Consider the following 24,430-nt stretch of genomic DNA (forward strand, 5'->3'; position numbering starts at 1 on the left):
ATCCAAAAAGAAGCAGCATAATAAAAACTGTGAAGGATGAAGCAAAGTCACCCTTTAATTACAGCTGAAACTAATAGGTCTGTTTGTTACTTCAATGGAAAAATGAAAGCCTAATATATCACTGGGCTATTTAATTCCTTGGTTACCATAGTAACAAATACTCATTTGATACCTTAATTGGAGTGATTAAAACATAGCTATGAAGATGCGATATACAGTAGCAGTTAAATTTTAGCATTCCTGGCAGCTAGTTTCTTCTAGTTGAGATTTCATATAGCAGTAAAACAGAACTAGAAGTGCACTAAGACTGTTAATGCAAAACTGGGGTTACATATTGTGGTAAGCTAGTTTTGACTTAGGATTGACATAGGATTAAATGATAGTTTAAAAACAAGAATTCAATTGCTTAAACACCAAGCAGAAACTAAACAAGCAACTTGATTTGTGGCGTCATTCATGTGACAATTAATGTAACTGATGCCTGTACTGTCTTTATATATTTTGATTCTTTGTGTTCATATATTGCCAGATTCAACAAGAAATACTTCCTGGCAAGTTTCAATGTAGAAATATAAAAGCTAATAAAAAACTAACCATAAAACACTAAGTGTGATGGTTACAATTTAATCTCCAATGGAACTAAAGCAAGTCAATTTTATGTGCTCCCAGGCGGCCAGCAATGAAGGTGCCAATCTAATCTCAAGAGGGAGAATGTCCCATAATATGGAGTTCACAACCAAGATTGTTAGCAAGTGTCCCCACCTGCAAGTTCATTAAAAGGTGACAGTGAGAGATTCACCCTGGATTAATTGGACAGATCACCTTTATGCAGAGGTGATCTTGTAAGTGCTTTAGCATCAAACCATATAACGCTTCGCAAGTCAAAACTAGTATTTGAATTGTATCTGGAAATTTACCGGCAACTACACTGATTGTAAAACAGGTGCCATGCAATTATAGTGACATTGGTATGCACATAGCTGGACTTGAATTTTTGCACGAGAAATGAAGAAGCTCTTTGGAAATTATAACCTATGGGAGAGCCTTCTTCTGAAAGTCCCATCTTAGTTTCAAACAGAATTATGGTCACTAACTATAAAGGTTTGTCATTAGCTTTTCCCTTCTAAGAATTATGCGGGTCAGATAACAAATCAGGTAATACTGATATTTTGTCTTTTTCTTGTTTAGTTTATTATGAAACATCCTCCTGCTGGGACAGTATTTTGAAAATGTGATGTGGATTAAGGGCATAATTCACTCTGGAAAAGCAGATGATAAAGACATTTTCAATCTTTGAAATTATATCCTTTACTATGCTATATGATAGTTTAGGTAATAACCTTTCTTTTCAGTTAGATGTTAAAATTGTTTAGTGTGCTATTTGTTTTAGAATGCAGAAATTGCTTTAAATTCATGTTTCCTTGAGTCATTCCCTCACCTTCTTTTCCCCTGATTCTTTCCATAAAGGGGATAATTTAACATGTCCAGATTACTCATGAATACTCTTGCTATCAGGGCTCAGCTTTAGCCTTTTGATTTCATTACCTAATTGAGAAACTTTTTTTTACTTAAAGCAGAAATATATTTTCAAAAAAGACAAACACTATAAACCCTTTAGAGGGAATTATGATGGTAGAACTGATGCTCAATGTACAAAACAAAGTACATCAAATTGTTTTTGTAATACTAAAAATAGATGATTTTTTTAAACTTTATGACAAAATCTCTGTGTTACTGTTTATAAATTATAAATATTTAGAAAGAAAAACAAAAAAGAAGTGACAAACATCCTTAAAGATAATATAAATATTTGATTTTTTGACTTCCCCTTGCTTTGTCCTTCAACTGATTTGTGGTATGTAGTGAGGTCAACTTAAGAAATCCTGCTCTAAACGTTTGTACTTGTCTTGCTGCCTAATGAAAGCAATCATCTCTAAAACTGATGCAACAGAAAATTTCACCAGCCACACAGTTACCAGCTCAGTAACTATGTCACCAAGTTCCTTAGCAGACAGTAGATGTATCTGTACATTTACTTCCTACTCTTGGCTAATATTTGCCTTATGCTTAAAGACTGCCTAACTCTCCAAAATGTAAACAAAATACAAAAAGAATAATCTTTTTATAGCCAATTCTTTCAAATACATTGTAAATACCCAAAACAGGTTCATTGGAAAAATCAGCTGCAATCCTAGAATTTGCTGGTATCTTTGTTTTATGTCTTATTTTGCTTATAATATGGATCAAATAAGTTAAATTAATATTATTCGGAAATTGCTATGCATTCCTTCTGAATGAAACTGGCTATATTAATATTTAATTATATGTTTTCTTAAAATGAATTTTAACAAGCAATCATAATTACTGTAATTTGATGTTGAGAGATGAGAAATCTGTAATGGATCTGTACAAAAAGTGACCATGAAGAACTAGATTTTATTATTTGCTTTCTTGAGTTTTCTTGATTTAAAACTGTATCATAAATAGAAACATACATGTAGTTTATACAAGTTTATTTGGAATACCTTGGCATGCTTAGGATACAATTAATAATTAAATTAATAATTATGCAGTGTAAAATAGAAAAGAAATAACATAACATGAAAGTTTACTTTTTACAAAAAGACATCCCAAGGCTATAATTCTTCTAATAGTTTATATCTTATTTCTGCTGCATTCACTTTTGAGTAGTTCATTTGTTCCTGTCTGTAGTATTGAATTTGCTGTTTATCATTTTAAACAAAATCCTACAAACTTCAAAAAAAGAAATGCTAAATTGAAAATCCACATGTCCTTAAAAAGTTAGAACTTTGGCTTGATTGTGTTTAGGATGTTTTGTTAACATTAAAAAAGATTCTAAAACTGGGGTATCTATTTCCAATGTTTCCTCCAATGTTAAGTGAACTACAAAATATATTACAAAGCATTTTACATAGAATACTACACCTTACCACAAAATTATATTTCATTAGAATGAGGGTGAAGAAAGTGTAAGATAAGCAAATCGATCACTTCTTTCAATTTCTAAATTTTAAATATGGTTTATTAATTACTTATTTGGATATATAAGAAGAGAGGTCAGCAATCATTTTCTCTCTTGCCTGGATATAAATAGAACTCGATGAGACAGTGTATGCTCCAGCACATCTGGATCCATTTTCAGAATTTTCGGTTCAGCAAAAAACCAGACATTACTTCCTGCACCACTAAGTGCCTGAACTATCAATCTTAGTTAGATAATCTTAGCGAGGTTATTAATGAGATCCTATATTTAGGTATATTATTAATTTACTTCAAAGTAGAGTTTTAAGTCAGGTCTCATTTTACATATACAACAATACATATGTTAAGAGATTAGGACAATGAATTCATTGCAATTCAATTACTTGGAAAATTAGCTTATAAGTTTATAAACAGGGCAAAATAAACCTTTTCACAATCATGCCACAAGTTTACACAATACCTCTATTTAATTTTTTCAAGTCATTAAGATCATTTTTGCTTACTTCTTAAGGGAAAGAATTCTCCCCAATTTTTTTTAGGAAAAATTCCTAAAAGTAAAAAAAAATAATGTTTTATTTAGTTATTAAAACAGTAAGTATTGATATTTCCCAATTCATTTGGTTTAACTAAATGTTGGTTTTGTTTCAAAGAGATGAAAAACTCTTAATATTTCAAGTGGAAATTATGGTAGTGTAAAAATCTTCAAGTGCTGCTTCTTGAAAAGTATGATATATGCTTTCTTTACCAAAGAAATATAAATTAGTTTATTTTTTCTGCAGGAAATTCCTTGTAATTATAGAAAATGGCCACTTTTAAAGACCCACAGTGTAAGACCTGATTTTATAACAATTTTTAGAGACAGTCTAACAAATTGATTTCCTGATCATAAACATCTGCGTATCAAGGAAAAGCTTTCAATCACTTCTTTATATTGTCATATTTTATCAGCAGAGACTACAACTAATGATAATCCAAGAAATGTTAGATGCAGTTGATGAGTACTTTAACTCAGTAATGTAGCTAAGACTAGTGCATCCTTATTTTTGTAAAGGGTTCTTCACAACAGGGGGTGGGTGGGGGGTGCGGCGGCATTGTGTGTCTAAACCTTACATGCAGCTACCAATATATGCCCCATAGAGAACAAAGTGAGACATTACAAATAATAGTAGGACACTATTAATTTACACTGCCTTTAATGCAGCAACTCAGGCTGGTTCTCCACAAAAGGGAGCACTCCACTAACATAGTATGCAATTCCAAGAGACAGCAAAGCAATGACAACAAGCAAAAGCAGCACTCGCCAAAAGCCCAGGTCCTCTACGAATTCTTGCCAGGTTGTTCGGAAGCTGGACAGAACACCTTCCCCTTGTTGCAGGTTGGGGTTGAGGAGAGAGTGGCTTTCCATGGCACTGTGAAAATAGAAATAAAAAGATCCCTGAAGACAGAATTCGGACACCAAACATTAACCCTGACCTACTTATAGCAGAAACAGAGGAAGAAGATAATAGGGCTACCATTATATACTAAGAGAAGAAAATAATAGGGCTACCATTAAGATTAGAACACCTAGAGCATTATAAATGTTTCAATGCTATTTCCAGCAGTAAAGCATGTTACACAGGAATTCAGTTTATTTAACTAGAAATACATTACCATATTTTTTGGAGTATAAGATACACCTTTTTGCCCCCCAAAAGAGGGTGAAAATTTTGGTGCGCCTTATACACTGAATGTAGCCCCACCCACCCGGCACCCCTCACCCTTTGGCCTCTGCCTCCTAGTAATTTACCTCCTTGCAGCAAACGGGGAAAATGGGGCTTGCGGAGGCTGCAATAAGCTATAGCAATCCCTGCAGCCTGAAACAGGTGATGATCAGGAGACATGCTTAAACTGAAAGTGAAACAACTATACCAGATAAGCACATCAATTTTAACAGCATTTCTACAAGTATAGTCTAGAAATGTAACACTACAAACAGCGAATATTATCTGTACTGTTTGCTGTTTGTTGCAAGGAGGCAAATTGCTGGGAGACAGAAGCAGATTTCCCCCCTTTTCTTCCCCAAAAGCTAGGTGCGTCTTATACTTCGGAGCATCTTATACTCCGAAAAATACGGTGTTATTTGGACTACTCCAAACTGCTCCATGCCACAAACCCCAAACATATACCCAATTTTATTGCTCAACACATAGGCCAGTGTTTTTTAACCTTAGCAACTTTAAAATAGGTGCATGTTAACTCCCAGAATTCCCCAGCTGGCTAATGTACTTTACTGGCCTCTTAGGAGGAAGGCATAACTAATCCATTTTAAAAGTTTCTGGGCTGTTTGTACAGCTAAAATAACTACAAAATAGAAAAAAGCCAGTGCTGTAGTCCCAAATCCATTAAAAAATAATTCCAAAATGAAGGAACATCCCAATTCTTAATAGTCTTTTAATGCATAAAAAGAAAGGAGGGGAAGGGTCTTCAGGTCTATTTAAAAGAAAATAGAAATATATGTGAACAAAACATGTATGCGTAGAACTGATGTCTATAAATGAGCCACCACTGAGCAGGCCATAGCCAACCATAAAATTGTATTTGCCACACTCCAATTGAGCATAGGGCCGTAATGGTGAACCTATGGCATGCATGCCTGAAGTGGCACGCGGAGCCCTGTCGCCTGGCATGTGTGGCATCACCCACTCCTCTCCCGGGTTTCTGGTGCGCATGCATATGCGACGATCAGCTGGCCTTTATGCATGCAGCAGTGCCGGAAACCAGGAGAGCTGGTCTTCTGTTTTCTGGTGCAAGCATGCGTGCCAGCCAGCTGATTGGTGCATGCACATGCGTGGCAGTAACTGGAAGTACCTTTTCTGGTGCGTGTATGCCCCCTGGGCAGCTCCTCTTCCTGGTCGCTGCCCAGATGAGCATGCGTGTATGCACTCCCTTTTCGGCACTTGGTGACGAAAAGGTTCGCCATCACTGGCATAGGGCTTTGACAGCTCCCTATATGTAAACAGAAGTAATCCATCAAATAATCCAACTTTAGGCTTTAATGAGCAAAACGAGCACTTTGAACTGGGCTCGGTTGTAGAAGGCACACAGCTCATTTAATATAATATTGGATTGACATGTTAGGAATGCTAAGCTACCGCAAGCATCTGGATAGCTACAATTTGCAAAGCAAGAAACTTCCAAACATTTTTAAAAATTAAATCCATATGGAATGTATTATAATTCTCTAGCCTGAATGTTTCCAAGGCACAGCAACTAAAGTAAAACCTTTCATCCGTAGATTGACTCACAGCTGCCCTAGACTGAGAAAAGGTAGTCTTGTTACTGTAGCTTTCCCAACAGCAACAAGTCCAGGCTTATCCCCAAGTTACAAATTTGGGTCTTCTGAGGAAGTGGAACTCTATTCAAAGTTGATGGTACACCACCAAATAGTTAATCAATTTGTCTTATTTGGATTAATTTTCAATTAATTAATCTTCATCTTCTCTAAAACTGTCTCCAAACATTTGTGATCTTTGGCAAAAACAAGAATTGTGAACCATCTATATATTAATTGTCTTCAGTGTTCTTTAGCAACAGCATTCTAGAGGTTAAATAGTCCAGAGGCAAAATATGCCATCCAGGGGTGGGCTTCAAAAATTTCAACAACGGGTTCTCTGCCTGGTTGCTGGGTGGGTGGGTGGGCCAGCCAGGGGTGGGATTTGTAGGTTCTCTGAACCGGCCATAACGTTAACTACGGGTTCTCCTGAACCCAGGCGAACCCGTAGCAGCCTACCCCTGATGCCATCTCCCAAATCTTGAACTAATACTAAGTTATCTGTACTAAATTTTTCTGACCAGAAACGACCCCAATGAATGCTAGTAGTGTTCTTATGCACAGTGTTATTAGTCCCAATCCAGTAAGATCAACATTGCAATAATCAACATCAAAGGCTGCTGCAAATTGCCCATCAGGACAGGCCAAGTTATCACTAACAAAGCTATCCTGCTCCCAAGCTAATAGTTAGGGAAGGTGTTTCTCCAATAATCAATAATTTCCAAAATTATATGGATTGAACATACTCTCATTCTCTCCAGAATCTTTCCTAAGAATAAACTGCCCAAATTTGATTAGTTCTCCACCAGTACATATCTCTGCATTTCTAAGATCAACAAACATCGCCTCTTTCCTCAATAAAACATTAACTACTTTTAAAGGTACAGATAACAACTTGCCTCCAAAAGTTGTGGGTGCTCCAACACTGGAGGTTTTTAAGAAGAGATTGGAGAAACATTTGTCTGAAATGGTATAGGGTTTTCTGCTTCAGCAGGGGGTTGGGCTAGAAGACCTCCAAGGTCCCTTCCAATTCTGTTATTCTGTTAGTTCTAACAGGAGTCACTGCCTCTTGAAAATTCTGTATTTGAATGGGAATTATCTGCCCAGGCCTGGTTTTTATAAGAATAAAAACATAAAAGAACCCCAGAATGACCATCATTCAGACTTCAATAAGACTAAATGATGGTGGTCATTCTGAGGTTCTTTTAAGTTTTTACTCTTTTATTCTGTATGCTTTTATCTTTGTTTTTATTTATGTTTGATGTATTTATATTGCGATATGGTTTTAATTGTTATTTTGGATGTAGGCCAGCAAGAATCACTTTTTGTGACACAGAGATATATACAGCGTGTGGGTGGGTGGGTGGGCGTGTAGGAATATATTTATTGCTTGTTAAACAATTTGGCAGAATGCTACTTTTGTGTCTTTTATTTAAATAATATTTAATTTTAAAAAAAATTAAAAGGACACCTGAACATTAGGGAAGGATCCCCAAAAATTAACTGAGGTTACAGCAATGGGTCTGCAGCAGAGCATAATAAATTCTACTCCCACCTCCACTGTGAAAGCTGACTGGGTGACCTTGGCCAAGTCACTCCCACTCATCCCACCCCTTCTCATAGGACTATTGTTGTGGGGAAAATAGGAGGAGGAAGGATATCAGGTATGTTCATTGCCTTGAGTTATTTATAAAAAAATAATAAAAGGCAGGATTTAAAAATAAATAAATTGGAAGGAATTATCACCAGAGATAATATGCATAAAGTACATGCCATTTCCCAAACTTCTTACTTTAGTTTTTAATACAGTATTTACTTCCCTAGAAAGCTGTTTGTAACTGCAGAACCCATTGTTCATTCTTGTGAGAACAGAAATAAGGAGGGAACTTTTTTATATAAAATAGAGAAGTATCCATTGGTGCATGACAGAAAAAAATGGTTAAGACTCAGACAGTTAATCTATAACCACTATAGAGGTTAAATGAAGGTATAATATAATCTAAGCAGAAAGGTTATGTGGCTTTTGAAAACAAAGTGGGCTCTTTTTAAGAGTTGCAGAAACTACTTGTATTATTGTTGCAACCAAAGTGACCTCCAAATACTATTTGGAGGTAATAGGACTGGAATATCAGCTATTTTGAAGACATATGGAAGTGGCTAAACATTTCTAATAGTCTTTCTGCTAGTAAGAAAAAACATTTTTTTTAATGTTACCAACATAGAGGTTGTTTTTTAGTTGCAGACCTCTCCAAGGATATGTACAAAAGCAGAAAACATCTTCAGGGTTGAAGAATAACAACTGGGCACACAGCTTCAACAGCTATTATTTGAATTAGAGAAATAAAGGCACAATTTGATGGCAACAGAAAGAAGAAAAAAATAGGGAGGAAAACAGTATCAGGCAAAGAATTTGTTTTTATATTACAACTTCAACTGAAGCATACAAATTTGTCTGATTCTTAGATATAAGAACTGCTGACTGACAAGGGTCTATAGAAAAAGATACTTAAAATACTTTAACCTGATTTATAGGGAAATTGGAAACCATTGTTTAGATTCCTTCAGCAGAATAAGATATTTTTCCACTGGTAAGTTACATAGCAAACCTAAGCTTAGTTTTACAGGCATTTTTTAAAAAAAATACACTTTCATTAGGTAAAGATTTCCCATCTCCAGTTGAATCTGACTCTGGAAAACGGGTGTCAATCTCGCAGCGTCACGTTGCCGTCACGTGATGTATCACAACGTTTTCCCTTCAAGGAGCTGGGGTGGGCATGGCATGCGTGTGACGGTCTGACCCGTGAGCCGCCAGTTTGACATCCCTGCTCTAGAGGATGGTGCTCATCTCTGTTTCTTAGGTGAGGGAGCCAGAATTGTCTGAAGACATTTTTCATGATCATGTGGCCAGCAGGACTATACGCCAAGGCATACAGAACTCTTTTTATCTTTCCCACTGAAGTGGTACCTTTTTATCTACTCGCATGTGTGTGCTTTTGAACTGCTAAGTGGGCAGGAGCTGGGACAGGTAATGGGAGCTTGCCTTTCATTAGGTACATGTTATTAGCAGTAGAATTAGTACTTAGACTTATATACCGCTTCACAGTGTTTTATAGCCATCTCTAAGTGGTTTACAGAGCCAGCAGATTTCCCCCAATAATCTAGGTCCTCATTTTACTGACCTCGGAAGGATGGAAAGCTGAGTCAACCTTGAGCCGGTGAGACTCGAACTGCTGGCAATCAGCAGAACTAGCCTGCAATGCTGCATTCTAACTACCGCACCACCACTTACAAGCAATCATTCAATTAGAATTACAACCACAATTGGGACCAGAATCTCAGTTGTTGAATAAAGTGACTTATTGATGTGTCATGTGATTGCTTTGCTCAACAAATGCAATCCCCGCACTCACAGCTGCAGTATTTATGAGTCACCGAATGGACAGAAATCCAGGTAAAGAATGCAGGATGACTTAAGGGGGTGAGAGAGTCCTTGGGTCTCCCCCTGAGAGTTGGAGGAGGGGCTGTGGACAAATCTCTCTGCCACTCAAGGGCTGAAAATCCTTGAGTGAATTTTCAGCTTCAGAGCACAGAGACTATAACACCCCTTAGGTCTCCCTTACCTTACCCGGCTCTCTCTCTGCTCTTCCTGAATTCTGGCATTTCTGCAGGATTTTCAGCCCCTCAGAAGAGACACAAGTCTCTGTGTTCTGAAGTTGAAAATCCTTTGTGGCTGAAAACCCTGTTCGGTTTTTGGCAAGGGTCTTTTTAGCCAGCCCCCAGAAAGACTAAAGTCTAAAGTCTTCTTGGCAGGCAGCAGCAGCTCACAATCTTCCCTGCTGGCTTCCCTATTAGCTTGCTGGGGAAGCCAGCACGGAAGAAAGCAAATGGCAATCATATGACCGTGGGGTACTTGGCAACCAGTCATAAGTGCAAATAGATTGCCAAGTGCCCAGATCACAATCTTGTGATCACAGAGTCTACTACAGCTATAACTTTGGGCACACATCCCTTCATTCAGAACCATTGTACTTTCAAATGTCATTGAATGACCGGTCATATGTTGAAGACTATTTGTGTTGGGAAAAGAAATTACATTCAGTTTTTAGTTGAGAGAATTTTGAAAAAAGATTACGGAAAAAACTTAAGGAAAAAGAAAACCCCATCAATAATTCTCTGTTGCTATTTTATAGAATAAAAGAAACGGCTTGTGTTTTATTGAAATAGCTAAGACTTAAATAATGACTTAAAAATACTGTCTCATTCCACAAAGCAACATAACATTTCTTGTAATGAACTGACAAACAGAGAAAGAAAAAAGCTTAATAAAAATATACATATGTATGCATTTATTTGTTACATTTATAACCCTCAGAATCAACTCCCAAACTGGAAATGTACATAAGTACAAATGCTGACTAGTTAAGTCACACAGAAAGAAATTTACAAGGACAGTAGTTTTATCACAGTTAATTCTTAATGCAAAAAATGAATTCATCCAAACCAATGTTGATTTATCATCTGCCTGAATATTTTATTTGGCAATACAACACTTAGTATACTACAAGGGTGGGCAGTCTACAGTCTGTGGTTCCTAGGTCCCTGCATGCAGCCCTACAGAATTTCAACAGCAAAACATTTCCCATTTCTAGTGGAAAAGAAAATGAATTAATTTAAGCTTTGATATAGGCTTAGCCCTCCTTAAAAAAAACCAATTCTGAAAATCTAGGGGGGAGGGGACCTTGAAAATGTTGATCCTACCCACAAACATTTTCCGTCTTTTATTATTCTAGGCCTTGGCAACCCAAGTATTCAGACAGAAAATAAGAAGTGACCTTCCAGGCAAAGAGAAAAAAAAGTTTCATAATAGGATAATACTAAATTCTAAAATAATGAAACTAGACTTGTAAACTTGAGCAAGATCCCTCAACTTCCCAAAATAACAATACTGAAAGAGAAAAGAAACTGAAAACAACCTTGCTTTGTTTTAACCCTGTCTTATCCAACTATATGTATGTTCCAGCTTGTTTTGTTTAAATATGTATCGTTAAGATAGGTATATCTACCTATGTCCAAAGCAAGGGAGATGGGGTGGTGAACATTCAGTCAAAGTGCCAGAAGCAACAGCTCTTTTCTTTGCTATCTATCTAAGAATGCTTAACTGCATAGCATGCAGTTGTCAGAAAGCTGTAAGTACAACTTCTACCTACTCAAGGTCTCACAATATATTTGCAAAGGCATAGCTTCCTTTAAAATAGCAGAGGATTTTTATGAGTCATGTGATGTATGTACCCATAGCTTTTGTATGAAAAAAATAGCCCACAAGTCACATTTGAGCTAGACCACTTCAGAAAGCAGACTGGAGCTCAGTGGCTTCTCTTTTCAAACAATCTACAATTTCAAATAATCTCAAGGAGAAAGAAAAACTAGAACCTTCCCTCCAGCGTTGAATTTCCTATGTGTAAGTACTTATTAATTGTACAAAGGACTGTCAAGTCATATTTCAAGTCAAAGACAATGACTTACTCCAAATATGCAATTTGAGCTGAGTCCTGAAGTTCATTGGCCATGTGACAGTCCAACTTCTTTAGAACTCTTTCCAATGAAGAGTCTAAACATCTCCAACTACAAAATTTGGGAGAAAAACGTCACATAATAAGCCCTGACCTTTTCCACTATGCAGAATAAGCTCCACATAAGACAATTTTTCCAATGATGTTTAGCCAGTAAAACAGAATCAAAGCAATGGGGGGAGGGAGGGCAAACCTTTCACTTTCAGCGGTCTGCATTGTTTCAAGCTTTGAGTGTGCTCCTCGGTTGAATCCTTTCACTTCCTGCTCTTCCAAAGATTCAAGCAATCGAATCACATCTTTATTTACTCCTCTTCGTTTTGCCAGGACAAGAGGGGTTGCCCCTTGATGATTGCTATGTAAAGTGGAAAAAGGGAAAAAATGGTAACAGAACAGTTTCTATCTGAAAAACATATACATATCAACTGTATGGGGAAAAAATGTTTATCTTAGTTTATTGGAAACTGTACCTCATTACTTTTCATCCACAACTCTGAAAGTGCTTGAAGTAATAGGGCCATAATTGCAGACAATAACAGCATGATAATAATCTGGTTGAATTTGCATTAAATTGCATTATACCTGAAGTCAAGCACTTTGATCTAACAGTTACTTTGACTTTACTTCCTGTGTTACAAGGATGTTATATTCTTCTGGATTTTAAAACAAAAGGTAATTTAATTAAGAGTCCTTTGAAAAGAAAGCTGTTGATAAATTGCTGGAACTCTCCCACAAAATGATAGCAGTTGCTTTCTTTCAATGAAAAGCTGAAGATCTCTAGTAATAATACAAATATGTAAATAAATCTAGCTATTCTATTAAGCAGAATTGATTAACTAGAGCAGGGGTAAACCTTTTTATACCTACCGCCCACTTTTGTATCTCTGTTAGTAGTAAAATTTTCGGACCGCCCACCGGTTCCACAGTAATGGTGATTTATAAAGTAGGGAAGTAACTTTACTTTATAAAATTTACAAAGCAGAGTTACAGCAAACCCCCCACCGCCCACCATGAAAGCTGGAACGCCCACTAGTGGGCGGTAGGGACCAGGTTGACTACCACTGAACTAGAGGTAGAAATACCTGAATCTTACATATATTTCAATTGCATCAGATTTAAAAGTCAAGAGTATGTGTAAAATGATTAGATTTTGTAGGAGATTAGTATATTACAGTATCAGGTAATCTCTACCCAGAAATACAACAATATTTGGAATAATTTCCTTCTGAAATTTCTTAATTCTTTGTACATGAATTGGTCAAAAAAGAACTTGTGAAACTGAAATTAGAACTTTATTTTCTCTATATTATGTTTTAAGAATTCAAAAACAGCAGGTATTTGGAAGATATTGCCTTATTTGATCACACCTAATTATTTTTACAAATAACTCAAAGCAGTCAACACACACCCTATTTTCCCTGAAATCTCAGAACTGACATTATAAATAGCTATTTCTTTTAAAAAAACCTACAGGTATTCAAAAACTATAAATTTCTTTTAACATGATCCTTAAATTATAATTTACCAAATAGCTCTGTTTACAATCCTTTACAATATTAGCATAACTTCCATTCTTGTTCACTGAAGCAGGAAAAGGTCAATTTTATGTTATAGTTGCTACAGGGAAGCCACTTTGACAGCCTACTAAGGTTCCACCTATTATTGCAGTTTTAAAGTCTGTCTCCTGCCATTATAGGCTGTCTTGACTTAGCGACCATACCTAGGACACAATTGTATCAGGGGTGGTATTCACTTACCTTCCCTACTAGTTCGCAAATGTAACCGCTCATGCGCTCAGCCTTCCGTGCATGTGCTTTGGCTAAAAAAAGTGCCTAAATGGGATGCCATAGAGCCAGGGTGGGTGGGCGAGGCCACACACAATTTCTGCTACCGGTTCGGGCAAGCCAGTCCAAACCAACAGAATACCACCTCTGAACTTCAGCTTTCCTTTGCTTTACGATCTGCAAAGATCATAAATACAAGGATTGGTTGTAAATAGCAATAGAACTAAGACTTATATAACACTTCATAGGGCTTTCCAGCTCTCTCTAAGCAGTTTACAAAGTCAACATGTTGCCCTGAACAATCTGGCTCCTCATTTTACTGACCTTGGAAGGATGGAAGGCTGAGTCAACCTTGAGCCAGTGAGAATTGAACTGCTGGCAGTTGGCAGAATTAGCCTGCAATACTGCATTCTAACCACTGCGCCACCATGGCTCATAAAATTTTTATCACCATCATAACTGCACATGGTCACTCTACAAAGCAGTCACTAAACTTCCTACTCTTTCTTAAAACTTTGGTGTTTGTTTCTAAAATAAAAATGCTAAGGCTTTTTTTACATATACAAAGTACTACGGACAGTCTTCGGTTAATAACTGCTCTCACCAACTGTTTGAATTTGCCCTGGCGCTGAACCAATGGTACTTATTATCAGTCCTTGGAGTCCCAGTCATTGCAGTGTCTCTGTGGTCACGATCCAGGTGCTCAGCACCCGGCTTGCAATTACAACACTGCCACTTCCTGCAGTCAGATGGTCGCCATTTGCAATCTTCTTTGTTGGCTTCCAACAAGCAAACTCAGTAAGGAAGGCAGCAAGAGGCTGCAAATGGCAACCAGGTGATGTTGCCACTCTTAACTGAGGACTACCTGTAGTATAGGGAATAATTAAGATGCGTAGTTGGCTTTTTAGTTTTATTCCTTATTGAAGCATTTTTGTCTTTTTGAATTTGAGACAACAGAAACAAAAGGGAGAAATAAAAGCAACTTTTAGGAAAGCACTATTCAGAGCTAAATTGGCTGGCTTTATTTACACTTAAATAAACTCGGTAATCGGTTTATTTTAAATTCAAGTGTAAAATCACATTCAAGCTTTAACATTTGTACTTTCCACTTTCTTCAATGTTTATTTGCTATTTAGATGGTAAACAAGGCAGCCCCACCAGGATTTTTTTTTTCATATGGCAATAAGAGTTTCAGTATTGATTCTTCTTTGAAACTTCTGTTCCATTATCAAGAAGTCACTCCCAAGTTAATTATGACAACCGTTGCAAAGTTCAAATAAGTATATGCTAACTCATAAGTTTCCCCTCTTTTGACACAACTTAGTCATCACCTCCAAGCAAAATACTGTAACTCAATATAAAAATAAAGAACAGAGGCTTAGCGTCAATCATTTAAGAACAATGGTTAAGTTTCAAACCACTAGGATACATGAACCAAGAGGTCAAAGAACAAACAATTCTGGGATTATTGTTAATTGTGTTTGTCAAACAGCTATTTATCCAGTACACTAAGTGCTTTTGTCTGGACAACTGGCATATGACAGATGCTAGGAGCCTGGTAGAGTGAATATACAACATTTCAGAGAAAGATTGATTCATACATTCTGAGAGCTGGTTGGGTGAGGACTGAAAAATAATGAAATAGAAAGGACGTCTTGAACCAGTTCTGTTTACAATTTGAATAAATATACATATATTTCAAGTTATTAAAAGAGGTCAATTATTTTGAGGTATCTCCATGTCAGGGGTTGGCATCAGAATCAGAACAATGTCATGTACGCACTTGCTTTGGAGGAACCAACGCAAGTGTCCTCAAAACGTTGCCGGACTGAAACATCAATCCTGATCACTAAGATTAAATCTTTGGCAGCTATATTGTAATTGAAGCAGCCTGGATAGTGCTGGAAATGTTCACTGCTTGCTGGTTTTTTCATAGCTCCAGTGCAACGTGATATAAACTCATTTTTATACAGAATGTTTGTGACAAGAACACACTTTCAAGAATAGTTACAAATAATTTCTATGCTGACAGTATCCACCTGACCTGAAGGAATCATAATGGTAAGTGCTACCCCAAAAATACAACAGAAAAGTTATCAAACATATTTTGTCTTTCTATTCATAGTAAAAGTAGCATGTAGAGTGGGCCAAAGGCACTTTTGTTAAAAGCTTCCACAATCCTGAATCTTTGATGAATAAGGATTAAGAAAGCTGAAATATATTCTCAGTAGCTATTTAAATTGTTAATAGACAAGACTGATTTTTAGGCATATGGTAGAGTGATAACCTTACCAAATATCTATCTTGAGTCCATTGGAGACGAGGAATTGAATGGTATCAACATGTCCACACAGATGAAGTGCTGTGTTACCTTGGTAATCTGTGGCCAAAAGATCACCCCCAAATTTGTGCAACAACTGAGCAATATCAACATTTCCTCGAGCTGCTGCTAAGTGAAGACCTGTTCGGCCACGGTTGTCCCGGATGTTTGGGTCGAAGCCGCTCTCCAATAGCCTTTTTGAATAGTTAAAATCTCCATCAATGCAAGCTTGTAGCAGAGGCACATTTGTTTGGGAAGAATCATTTACAAACACGTAAGACATGACTGAATGGGAAATGTAGCCAACCTGCAGCTGAAAATGAAATGGAAGAAATTGCGAGCTTTTGTTAATAAGAATAATGTCAAAGTTTTAAACAATTGGTTTTTTTTAAATAAGAAAAGCTATTGTTTAAATGCAAGATCCGAAAGTTGAATAGTATACATATGATGCTCTGCACTATTTTCAGAACAGAAAATATTTTTTGTACTGTTGATGGTATTACATTTGTGATTCTCTCATTTTTGGGGATTTAGTTTTGGCCACTATAGTGATGATTGCAAGGCATTCTGCAGAATATTGTACTTTGATCTCCAGGCTTACACTATAAATAATATACAAATTCCTGAAAAAAAGAGAGAAGAAATATACTTTTCTTCAATTGTCAAAAAAAATTAGACTATGTACAGTGCTCAAAATTTTGTGAACCCTTTTGAACGTTCAATATTTCTGCATAATTTTTTTTATCATTTTCCTCAATAACTATACAATTTTAATCTATTTGTTTAATTGGGTTTTTATATAATTTTAGGAATTGTGTGAAGAACAGATCATACTTAAGGTCATATTTATGCAGAATAACTAAAAATTCAAAAGGATTCACAAACTTTTAAGCACCGTTGTACCAGGCTGTCTCAAGTTAACTTAATGATAATACAAATCAGAAATTCTTGTATTTGCTATTAATAACACCACTTTTAATGGGATTATTTCCTCAGGGAACTGCTTCTTATTTACATCAGAAATTGTTAATTCAGGCAGTGGAGTCGACTAGCAAGTGCTAAAAAGATAGTCGTCGTGGTATGAATCTCATCAGACTTGCCGAAATAACTGCTGCAGTATTTTTCATTGAACATTTTTTATTTACATAAATAGTTTTATTCAACTAAAATAGCCAATGAGCGATCAGGAAAACAAAAGCAAAAATAGAAGATTTGATTTATACATCCTCTTTCGTTTTCAAAAGGAGCCTATGTGACAATCTGCAGAGACTAGCAACAGCTGTGGTTGGCAGGATGCACTTATGATCTCTCTTAGGCAAACAGCAGCTGAGAAAGATACGGTTTAAAGTAAAAGGAAACTTGGCACTAGTGTGATGAGAACACCCACCGTCTGAGTTTATGAGCTTTACAATAAAGTTCCCAAGTTTTCTTGGAGATTTCGTGCTATTATTGGATGGCTGTTTGCCTTTCTCCATAATCAGAGTGAACCCTGCATATTGTTATCTTTCATTCCTATGAGAGGTAATAAACGGCGGTCAGAGTATTTATTTAGTTGTTGCCTAGCAGAAAAGCCCAGGACTGTTCTGAGAATGCTGATTAAGGTCAATATGCTGCTTCTCTTTCCTGAAGAGGTTTTTTTTTTTTCCCTAGTCGTGGCTGGATATAAAAGCTTTGTCTTTATCCTTGCCTAGCAAAAGCTGAGGCCAAGATATCTTTTCTGCTATTTGGAGAAGTGCTGGAGGATGAAGGAGTTACTATAATTTATGGCTTGGTTTGGAAATGATGCCAAAAACTGAAAAATCCTGCCAGGATTTTTAACTATATACATTAATTGGTCTGGTTTTCTAGGTCAGCCAGATAAAAGAGGAGAAGCTTCAACACCTTAGTCCAGGGAAGCTTTAAAATATGATTCTTCAACCAGGAGGAACAGCTGCAATTTCCAGAAAAGCTGCCATTTATATAAGAATTAAAAGTATTTGATGACCCTGATTCATTAAGTGAATATCATTTCTCTACTCAAAACTTTTCTGTCTGCACCTTACCACTGAAGCGAAGAAATGACTTTTCTTAACATTAGAACAAAGCGATTAAACCAGTGGTTGGGATTCAAATTTTTTAACTACCTGTATCGTAGGCATGGCATGGCTTGGTAGGCGTGGCATGGCTTGGTGGGCGTGGCAGGGGAAGGATAATGTAAAATCTCCATTCCCACCCCACTTCAGGGGAAGGTTACTGCAAAATTCCCATTTCCTCCTGATCAGCTGGGACTTGGGAGGCAGAGAATAGACGGGGCGGGGGCAGTCAGAATAGGTATTTACCGGTTCTCTGAACTACTCAAAATTTCTGCTACTGGTTCTCCAAAACTGATCATAACCTGCTGAATCCCACCTCTGGATTAAACACTATTCCAGCTTTTTAAAATTTCACAGAGCTCTGCATTTCATATCTTGTACCAACATAAACCAACATAAACTCAACCTTTTTGAATTAGCTACTTTGCATAGGACATTAAACTAAGGAGAACAGTGAGTACAATTTTAGAATATATTAATTGAAATATGTCACAACTTTCATTTTTGCTATTTGTATTTGGAAACAATTCCTTATCTAACGTAACTACCTTCTTTTTAACAGCATTAACAGAAGTTAAGTAACACTAACAGGACCTGAGAAATTTTAGAGCTTGAGCTCCCTCTAGAGGCCTTTATTGCTGTCATGTCAATTCCATCTACTAATGTGAGAGAACAATAAAAAGGTAATAAAGACTGCCTTAATTTCCAATTTCCACTATGGAATTTTGGTGAACTGTAGAGTTAGCTAATATCTCAGTGGAAGAAACTCGGGCTTCTTTCATCATCCTCATCAATATGTTACAGCTGAAAAAATCACCCCAGCTTTTCTAGCCACTATAAACTAAACTTTCAAATGCTTCTATTATCTAAAGATGAACAGCCACTCTTTCAGAGTTCACAAATCCACACTGGTTGCAAAAAAATAATAATTGTTAATCACTTTAAAACCACCACTTTAAAACCATTGTCAAGTAGTAAGATCTTTATTAAGTTACAGCTAGCAGTAAAAATAAAATGTTAAAATCTTGCCTTCAGCAGGTGCAAAATATGGTCAAAAACTGTTAAATCTGCTCTGACCCACTTTACAGTCCAGTGCACATCTATAACAGAAAAGAAAATTTTTGTTAAAGATATTCAGTTTTCTGATAATATTGTAATGTATTAAATTAACTAAAAAACCAACCAACTTTTTCATTCCCTTCAACCCGGTTGCTTGTAGCAGTATGTCACCAATCAACTAAAAAAATTAGTTTTCACTTTACTTATGTAAAGTCTGCATAAGCAATACTGTGAAGCTTACAATCAGTGCAGTATTCCACTTGCAATAAGGAATTAATCATTAAGTTTGACATGGGTAGCTATAATTCATTTGCTAAATAAATAAAATGGAAAAGCTCAAATTACTCTAAAATCAAATCAATTTCTGATTCACCTTTCTCATCATACAATGCTTTCAAATGCCACTCTTGTAATATAAATAGCACATGTTTCAATGCAATAGCATATGGATGGATCTAGATTCCTTCTATTTTCTATAACTTCACTGCCTCGTGAAAGTGATTTCTCTATTTTTGCTGCTCTGTTCTTGTTAACCTTTCCTCAAAATGTGAAGCAGCGGGAAAGAGCTCTTGTGGGTAATCTGCAGCTCAAAACCAAATGGAACAACAATTTACATAGGACCAGACATAACAAGGAGACTGAAGCATCTAAGATTATTTGCTGGGCCAGATAGACAGGCGCCTCCTTTGGAAACTGGAGGTCAGATAAGATAAACTGCTATCCGACAAGTCACAAGTTGCCTGGTATATTTATTATTATTTTATTGAAGGGACTCAAAATTATTCCCCTACATCTGCCCATTACACTTACGTGATAGCCAATCTTGGTTTCTAGCTATTTCAATGGGAGTGTTTGTCTGGGTGACATTTTGCATTGGCAAGCTTCAAATGCACAATTCTGCATGATGGTACAAACTTATTTGTTTACTTACTTTCAATATCTATATGCTGCCTGCTGTCCCAAGCTATAAGTGGCTTACAATAAACAATTTAACCCTCTCCTTCAAATACATATAAAAACAAAATTATAAATAAGTCATATGTGCTGCAGAGCCCACCGGCATATTATATAAAAACACTCTCCTTCAGTGCAAGATGGAAGAAAAAAGATTTTTCAAGTTTCCTAAAGCACATGAAGGATGAAGCAAATTGAAGTGCTAAGACAAGGCAATTTAAAAATGGGGACAGTAGTAGAAAAAACACAACTCCAAGTTCCCATCAGATAACAATCCCACAGGGATGGGACTTGGGAGAATTGACCCAATGACAGGTAGGTTGGACAGGTAGGTAAATGCCAGAGAAGAGGTATTCTCTCAGATAACCAGGACCAGAGCCATGTAGGGCCTTAAAAAGTGATAACCAGCACCTTGAATCATACCAGGAAACTCATTGGCAATTAACACAACTTCCAAAGCAAAGAGGTCACCTGTGATGTTCCTTGATCTGCCCAAAAGGGTGAGATCTCCAGATCTTGATACCCTGGATCAGCAGTTCCACTGCATCCCTCGTTTAGCACTGAGACACATTGCTGAATGTCATCCCTACACATTGATGGTATTAGACTGTTTACTGACAAATTACCTCTCCTAGGATTTTATGTAAAAATAAAGTAAGTGTTAAAAATAAGTGGAGAGTGGACCCTATCCACTTCCTCAGGTCTCACAGACTGAAAATAATCCCATATTATATCCCAAGAGAAAACCAATTCATGGATACTCACTAACTACAGTCTAACTCCGACCAAATGTAAGCGGCTTTGTCCACTAAACGTAATGAAAATTTCTCACAGCGCTCTTTAGATAATCCTGATTACTCTTTGCTAAAAGGGAAAGGGTTGCCTTCAATAGGGCTGCTGGGTGGCATTCAGCCAACATAATAAGCCAAAAACAATTTTTTTGTAACCTAAATCTCCATTATGTAGGCTTGAGGATGATGTCATACCAATCAGGCTCAAGACAAATCTTTGTCCAGCAGTACTCTAATCATTTTCTCCACCACTTCATTTCCTAGAGCAGATCAGCACACAGGGAGGCCACTCCAGTGCAATCCAGTCCAAAACCTTGGATATCCGATTATTCCAAACCAGAAATTCAGCCAAATTTCCTGCCAAGAGATCTCTGAAAACCCATTAAATCTATTAGAAACTTGAGAGAGGCCAATCTACTAGGTCCCCCTTAATGTGGAGTAGGGCGCGATGACAAATTCCACAGCAATCAGAATAATCTGTCCACGACAAGCAGATTACAATATACAATCCTCCACTTTCAGATCACATCTGGTCTTCCACAAAACACAGATCTGGTGTGTGATTTTCATATGCAGTGAGCTCACAATAAGTTGGATCTGTTCCATGATTGTCATGGCTGCTGTGAACTGAGTTGCTCCAAACTCCTTGTCAAGGTGAATCATGTAGAATTCATCCAGGACTAGTAAGTGGGGAAACACCATTGCTACTAGGCAATCAGGTTAAACAGTCTTGGAAGGGCTGCCATGTGTAACAGGAGGATTTACTTGTTTATTAGATATATATGCCACCCATCTTGCTGTCTGAGGCAGCAATAAACTAGAACACCCAACTTGCCCAGCCGCACAAATAAGACCTCAAATCAGGCTATTTCTGGTCTTGCCTCTCTAGAAAGCAACAGAGTCTTGTGGTTGCCAACAGCTAGCCTCCTCTTCTCCCGCCCACCAGAACCTGAGTGGGCAAATTTCCACGAGAACCTCCCTGCTTCTCCCACTGAAATTTCAATAATACATTAATATTAACTGTGTAATTCTAAAATATTTTAAATAAGAATGATTAAAAACAAAAGTAGAATTAGCTGTCCTGTCTGATGTTTTAGAAAAAGCTCTAATAAGAAAGATTTCTGGTGTATGTTTAGTATTTATTTGTGAATCCATTTTACTATTACTTCCTTCTACTGTGCATCACATTCCTCCCTCCCAGAATTCAAAAAAATCAAACATTCATTTAAAAAAAAGGCAATGATTTCTACCTATTTCAATATAACATTGTGTTGTTATTATAAGATGTAGTTCCCAATGAATGAAGGGATTGCTACTGAAGAATGGAAGACACTATGATGGATATAGAAAATATATTGCAAACCATCCTAATGAATATTATATGTTCACAATAAATATTCCTCTGATGAGCTTATGGTCAATAAAATAATTATTTGCCTCTTTTACTATGTTAGCATAGTATATTTAAATATAACCCTAACTCAACCAATACGGTTGCTGGGGAAAGTGCAAATAGAGTAAAATTACTACCTCCAAATATTTTAGATGATGTCATAGTTTTGAACATTAGAAATTTATAGTTTTCTTGTCATTTCTACCAGCATATCCTGAATGCATGGAGGCTTTATATTGCTAGAGTGATATTTATGATTGTATAACTCAATGTTGCAGAAGTCACATTATTTAGAGAACTTATAAACAAGAGAAGTGTAGTGATTAGCAAAACTTCTGGTAAGATAAGAACGAGTTTTGTAAACTTCCAAAATTAACAGGGGAATTTTGAGGAATTGATGTTAATACATCTGGAGGTTGTCAAGATTGGGAAACATTGAACTGGGACTTGGGTTCAATAGTTGTAAAAGGAAACCCAATAAATATTGGTATCCACAGTAAAAGTAAGGAAAATATACACCTGTCTTTAGTTTCTACACTCCTGTGTTTGAATGAGCAGTTATTTAAAGTACAATTAAACATAACAGCAGTAAAATATGAGTTGAGACAGACAGAAAAAAAATACAAACATACAAAACATTTTGTAAACAAACACATTAACACAGAGACACCCTGAAGTTAAAAAAGAATCCTTTTTTAAATGAATGAGCAAAAATAAATAAGTTGTAGCAATTTCTCATCAACAGGGTCTTTATGAGGGCAATATTATTATGCATTTGAGTCTACTAACTCCACCTGAGATTATTTACAAGATCGCCTAAAGCTCATGATGAAGGGGAGAGGATTTTTATAAACAGCTTGGCGAACTACAACTCCCAGCAGCCTCAGCCAACTTGGGCGTGGGCGGCTGAGGCTGGGATTTGTAGTTCGGTGTTGATTGAAAGGCCATAAAGCTCCCCATCCAGTGAAATGTAACCAGTTGCTAAAGCCGTTTCGATATTGATATTTATATATTTCTTGGGGTTAAGAGAGAGAGCGAGTCGCCGAGGACATTTCTGAAACGAATATTAGTATTTCCAACCTGCAAGCAGGATGTTATTATTATTTTGTTTTAAGCCCGACCCTCGCTCGTCAGAAAAACGTATCCAGGCAGCCTCGCAGGCTGTGAAACCAAACGGCGGCTGAGTTTTTCTACCTGGCGTTCCCATGCCTCGCTAAACCACCAGCACCGGCTCCCTCTCCAAGAACTCCCTCTTCCCCGTCCGCCTCCTCAGAGCAAACCCGCATCTAACCGGGCAAACGCAGCGGAGGGGGAAGACTCGGGTCGCCCAACTCGAGTCCCCAAACCGGACAAACGCTTTTTTCCCCCCCCGAAGGCGATTCCGCGGCGCCTCTCCCGCTTTCTTCAGCGATGGTCACTTCGGCGGCGCAGAGAACCGCTCCCGAAAAAGCCAGGCCCCGCTTTAGAGCCAAGCGAGACGCGGCGAAGCTTCCCCGCAGCTCCCGAGCCGGCACTTCCGGTTCCTGGTCGCAGCCTTCGTGCGCGTGAGTGGCGGGAGAGCGTGGAACTGGGCGGCGGAACGCACAGATTGTTTGGGGGAAAGGAAATGGGCTAGTGGTTTGCGTGGCTTGGGGAAGAAGCTATCACGGGCCTAGAGGTTTCATGGTAGGGATATTCAATAATGGACGGATTGCGTGCCACCAACGTAACGCCACACCGAACGCCATCAGTATGCTAAACAAACGATTCCCTCGCCACTGTCAAACCATTCACTAAGGCTGCATTGCTATTATTATTAGTCTTCTCATCGTTCCTATCACCCGTCTCCTCCCACTCATGACCGCAGGACTGTAACTTTGTTGCTTGTATCCTTACGATTTATATTGATATTGTTTCCTGATTGCTTATTGTCTATGCTATGACGATCATTAAGTGTTCATCTTATGATTCTTGACGAATGTATCTTGCCTTTTTATGTACACTGAGAGCATAGGCACCAAAGACAAATTCCTTGTGTGTCCAATCACACTTAGCCAATAAAGAATTCTATTCTATTCTATTCTATTCTATTCTACTCTACTCTAAGTCGGTATTGACACTTTGATTGCGTTGACTTTGTGTGCCATCAAGCCGTTTTCGAATCTTAGTGACCACATGCAGTAGACAAGGTTGCC

General features: G+C 37.3%; 1 protein-coding gene across 3 annotated transcripts; it reads right to left on the bottom strand.

Annotated features, from left to right (window-relative positions):
* Positions 1 to 2,496: 2,496 nt before the first annotated feature.
* ANKRD46 (ankyrin repeat domain 46) lies at positions 2,497 to 23,773 on the bottom strand. 3 transcript variants are annotated; one of them, XM_032222629.1, is made up of 6 exons: positions 23,548 to 23,772; positions 19,089 to 19,159; positions 15,960 to 16,300; positions 12,080 to 12,238; positions 11,840 to 11,938; positions 2,497 to 4,412 (listed from the first exon to the last, which is right to left on the bottom strand). In XM_032222629.1, the coding sequence occupies exons 3-6, from the start codon at positions 16,268 to 16,270 to the stop codon at positions 4,196 to 4,198; spliced, it is 786 nt and encodes a 261-aa protein (XP_032078520.1). In that variant the 5' UTR covers positions 16,271 to 16,300; positions 19,089 to 19,159; positions 23,548 to 23,772; the 3' UTR covers positions 2,497 to 4,195. The 3 variants fall into 3 exon arrangements, with proteins under 3 accessions (XP_032078520.1, XP_032078517.1, XP_032078518.1); XM_032222626.1 differs by having other exon boundaries at positions 23,451 to 23,772; XM_032222627.1 differs by lacking the exon at positions 11,840 to 11,938 and having other exon boundaries at positions 23,451 to 23,773.
* Between the last annotated feature and the right edge of the window lie 657 nt (positions 23,774 to 24,430).

The sequence above is a fragment of the Thamnophis elegans genome, chromosome 8, assembly GCF_009769535.1.
Source record: "Thamnophis elegans isolate rThaEle1 chromosome 8, rThaEle1.pri, whole genome shotgun sequence".
NCBI classification, from domain to species: domain Eukaryota; kingdom Metazoa; phylum Chordata; class Lepidosauria; order Squamata; family Colubridae; genus Thamnophis; species Thamnophis elegans.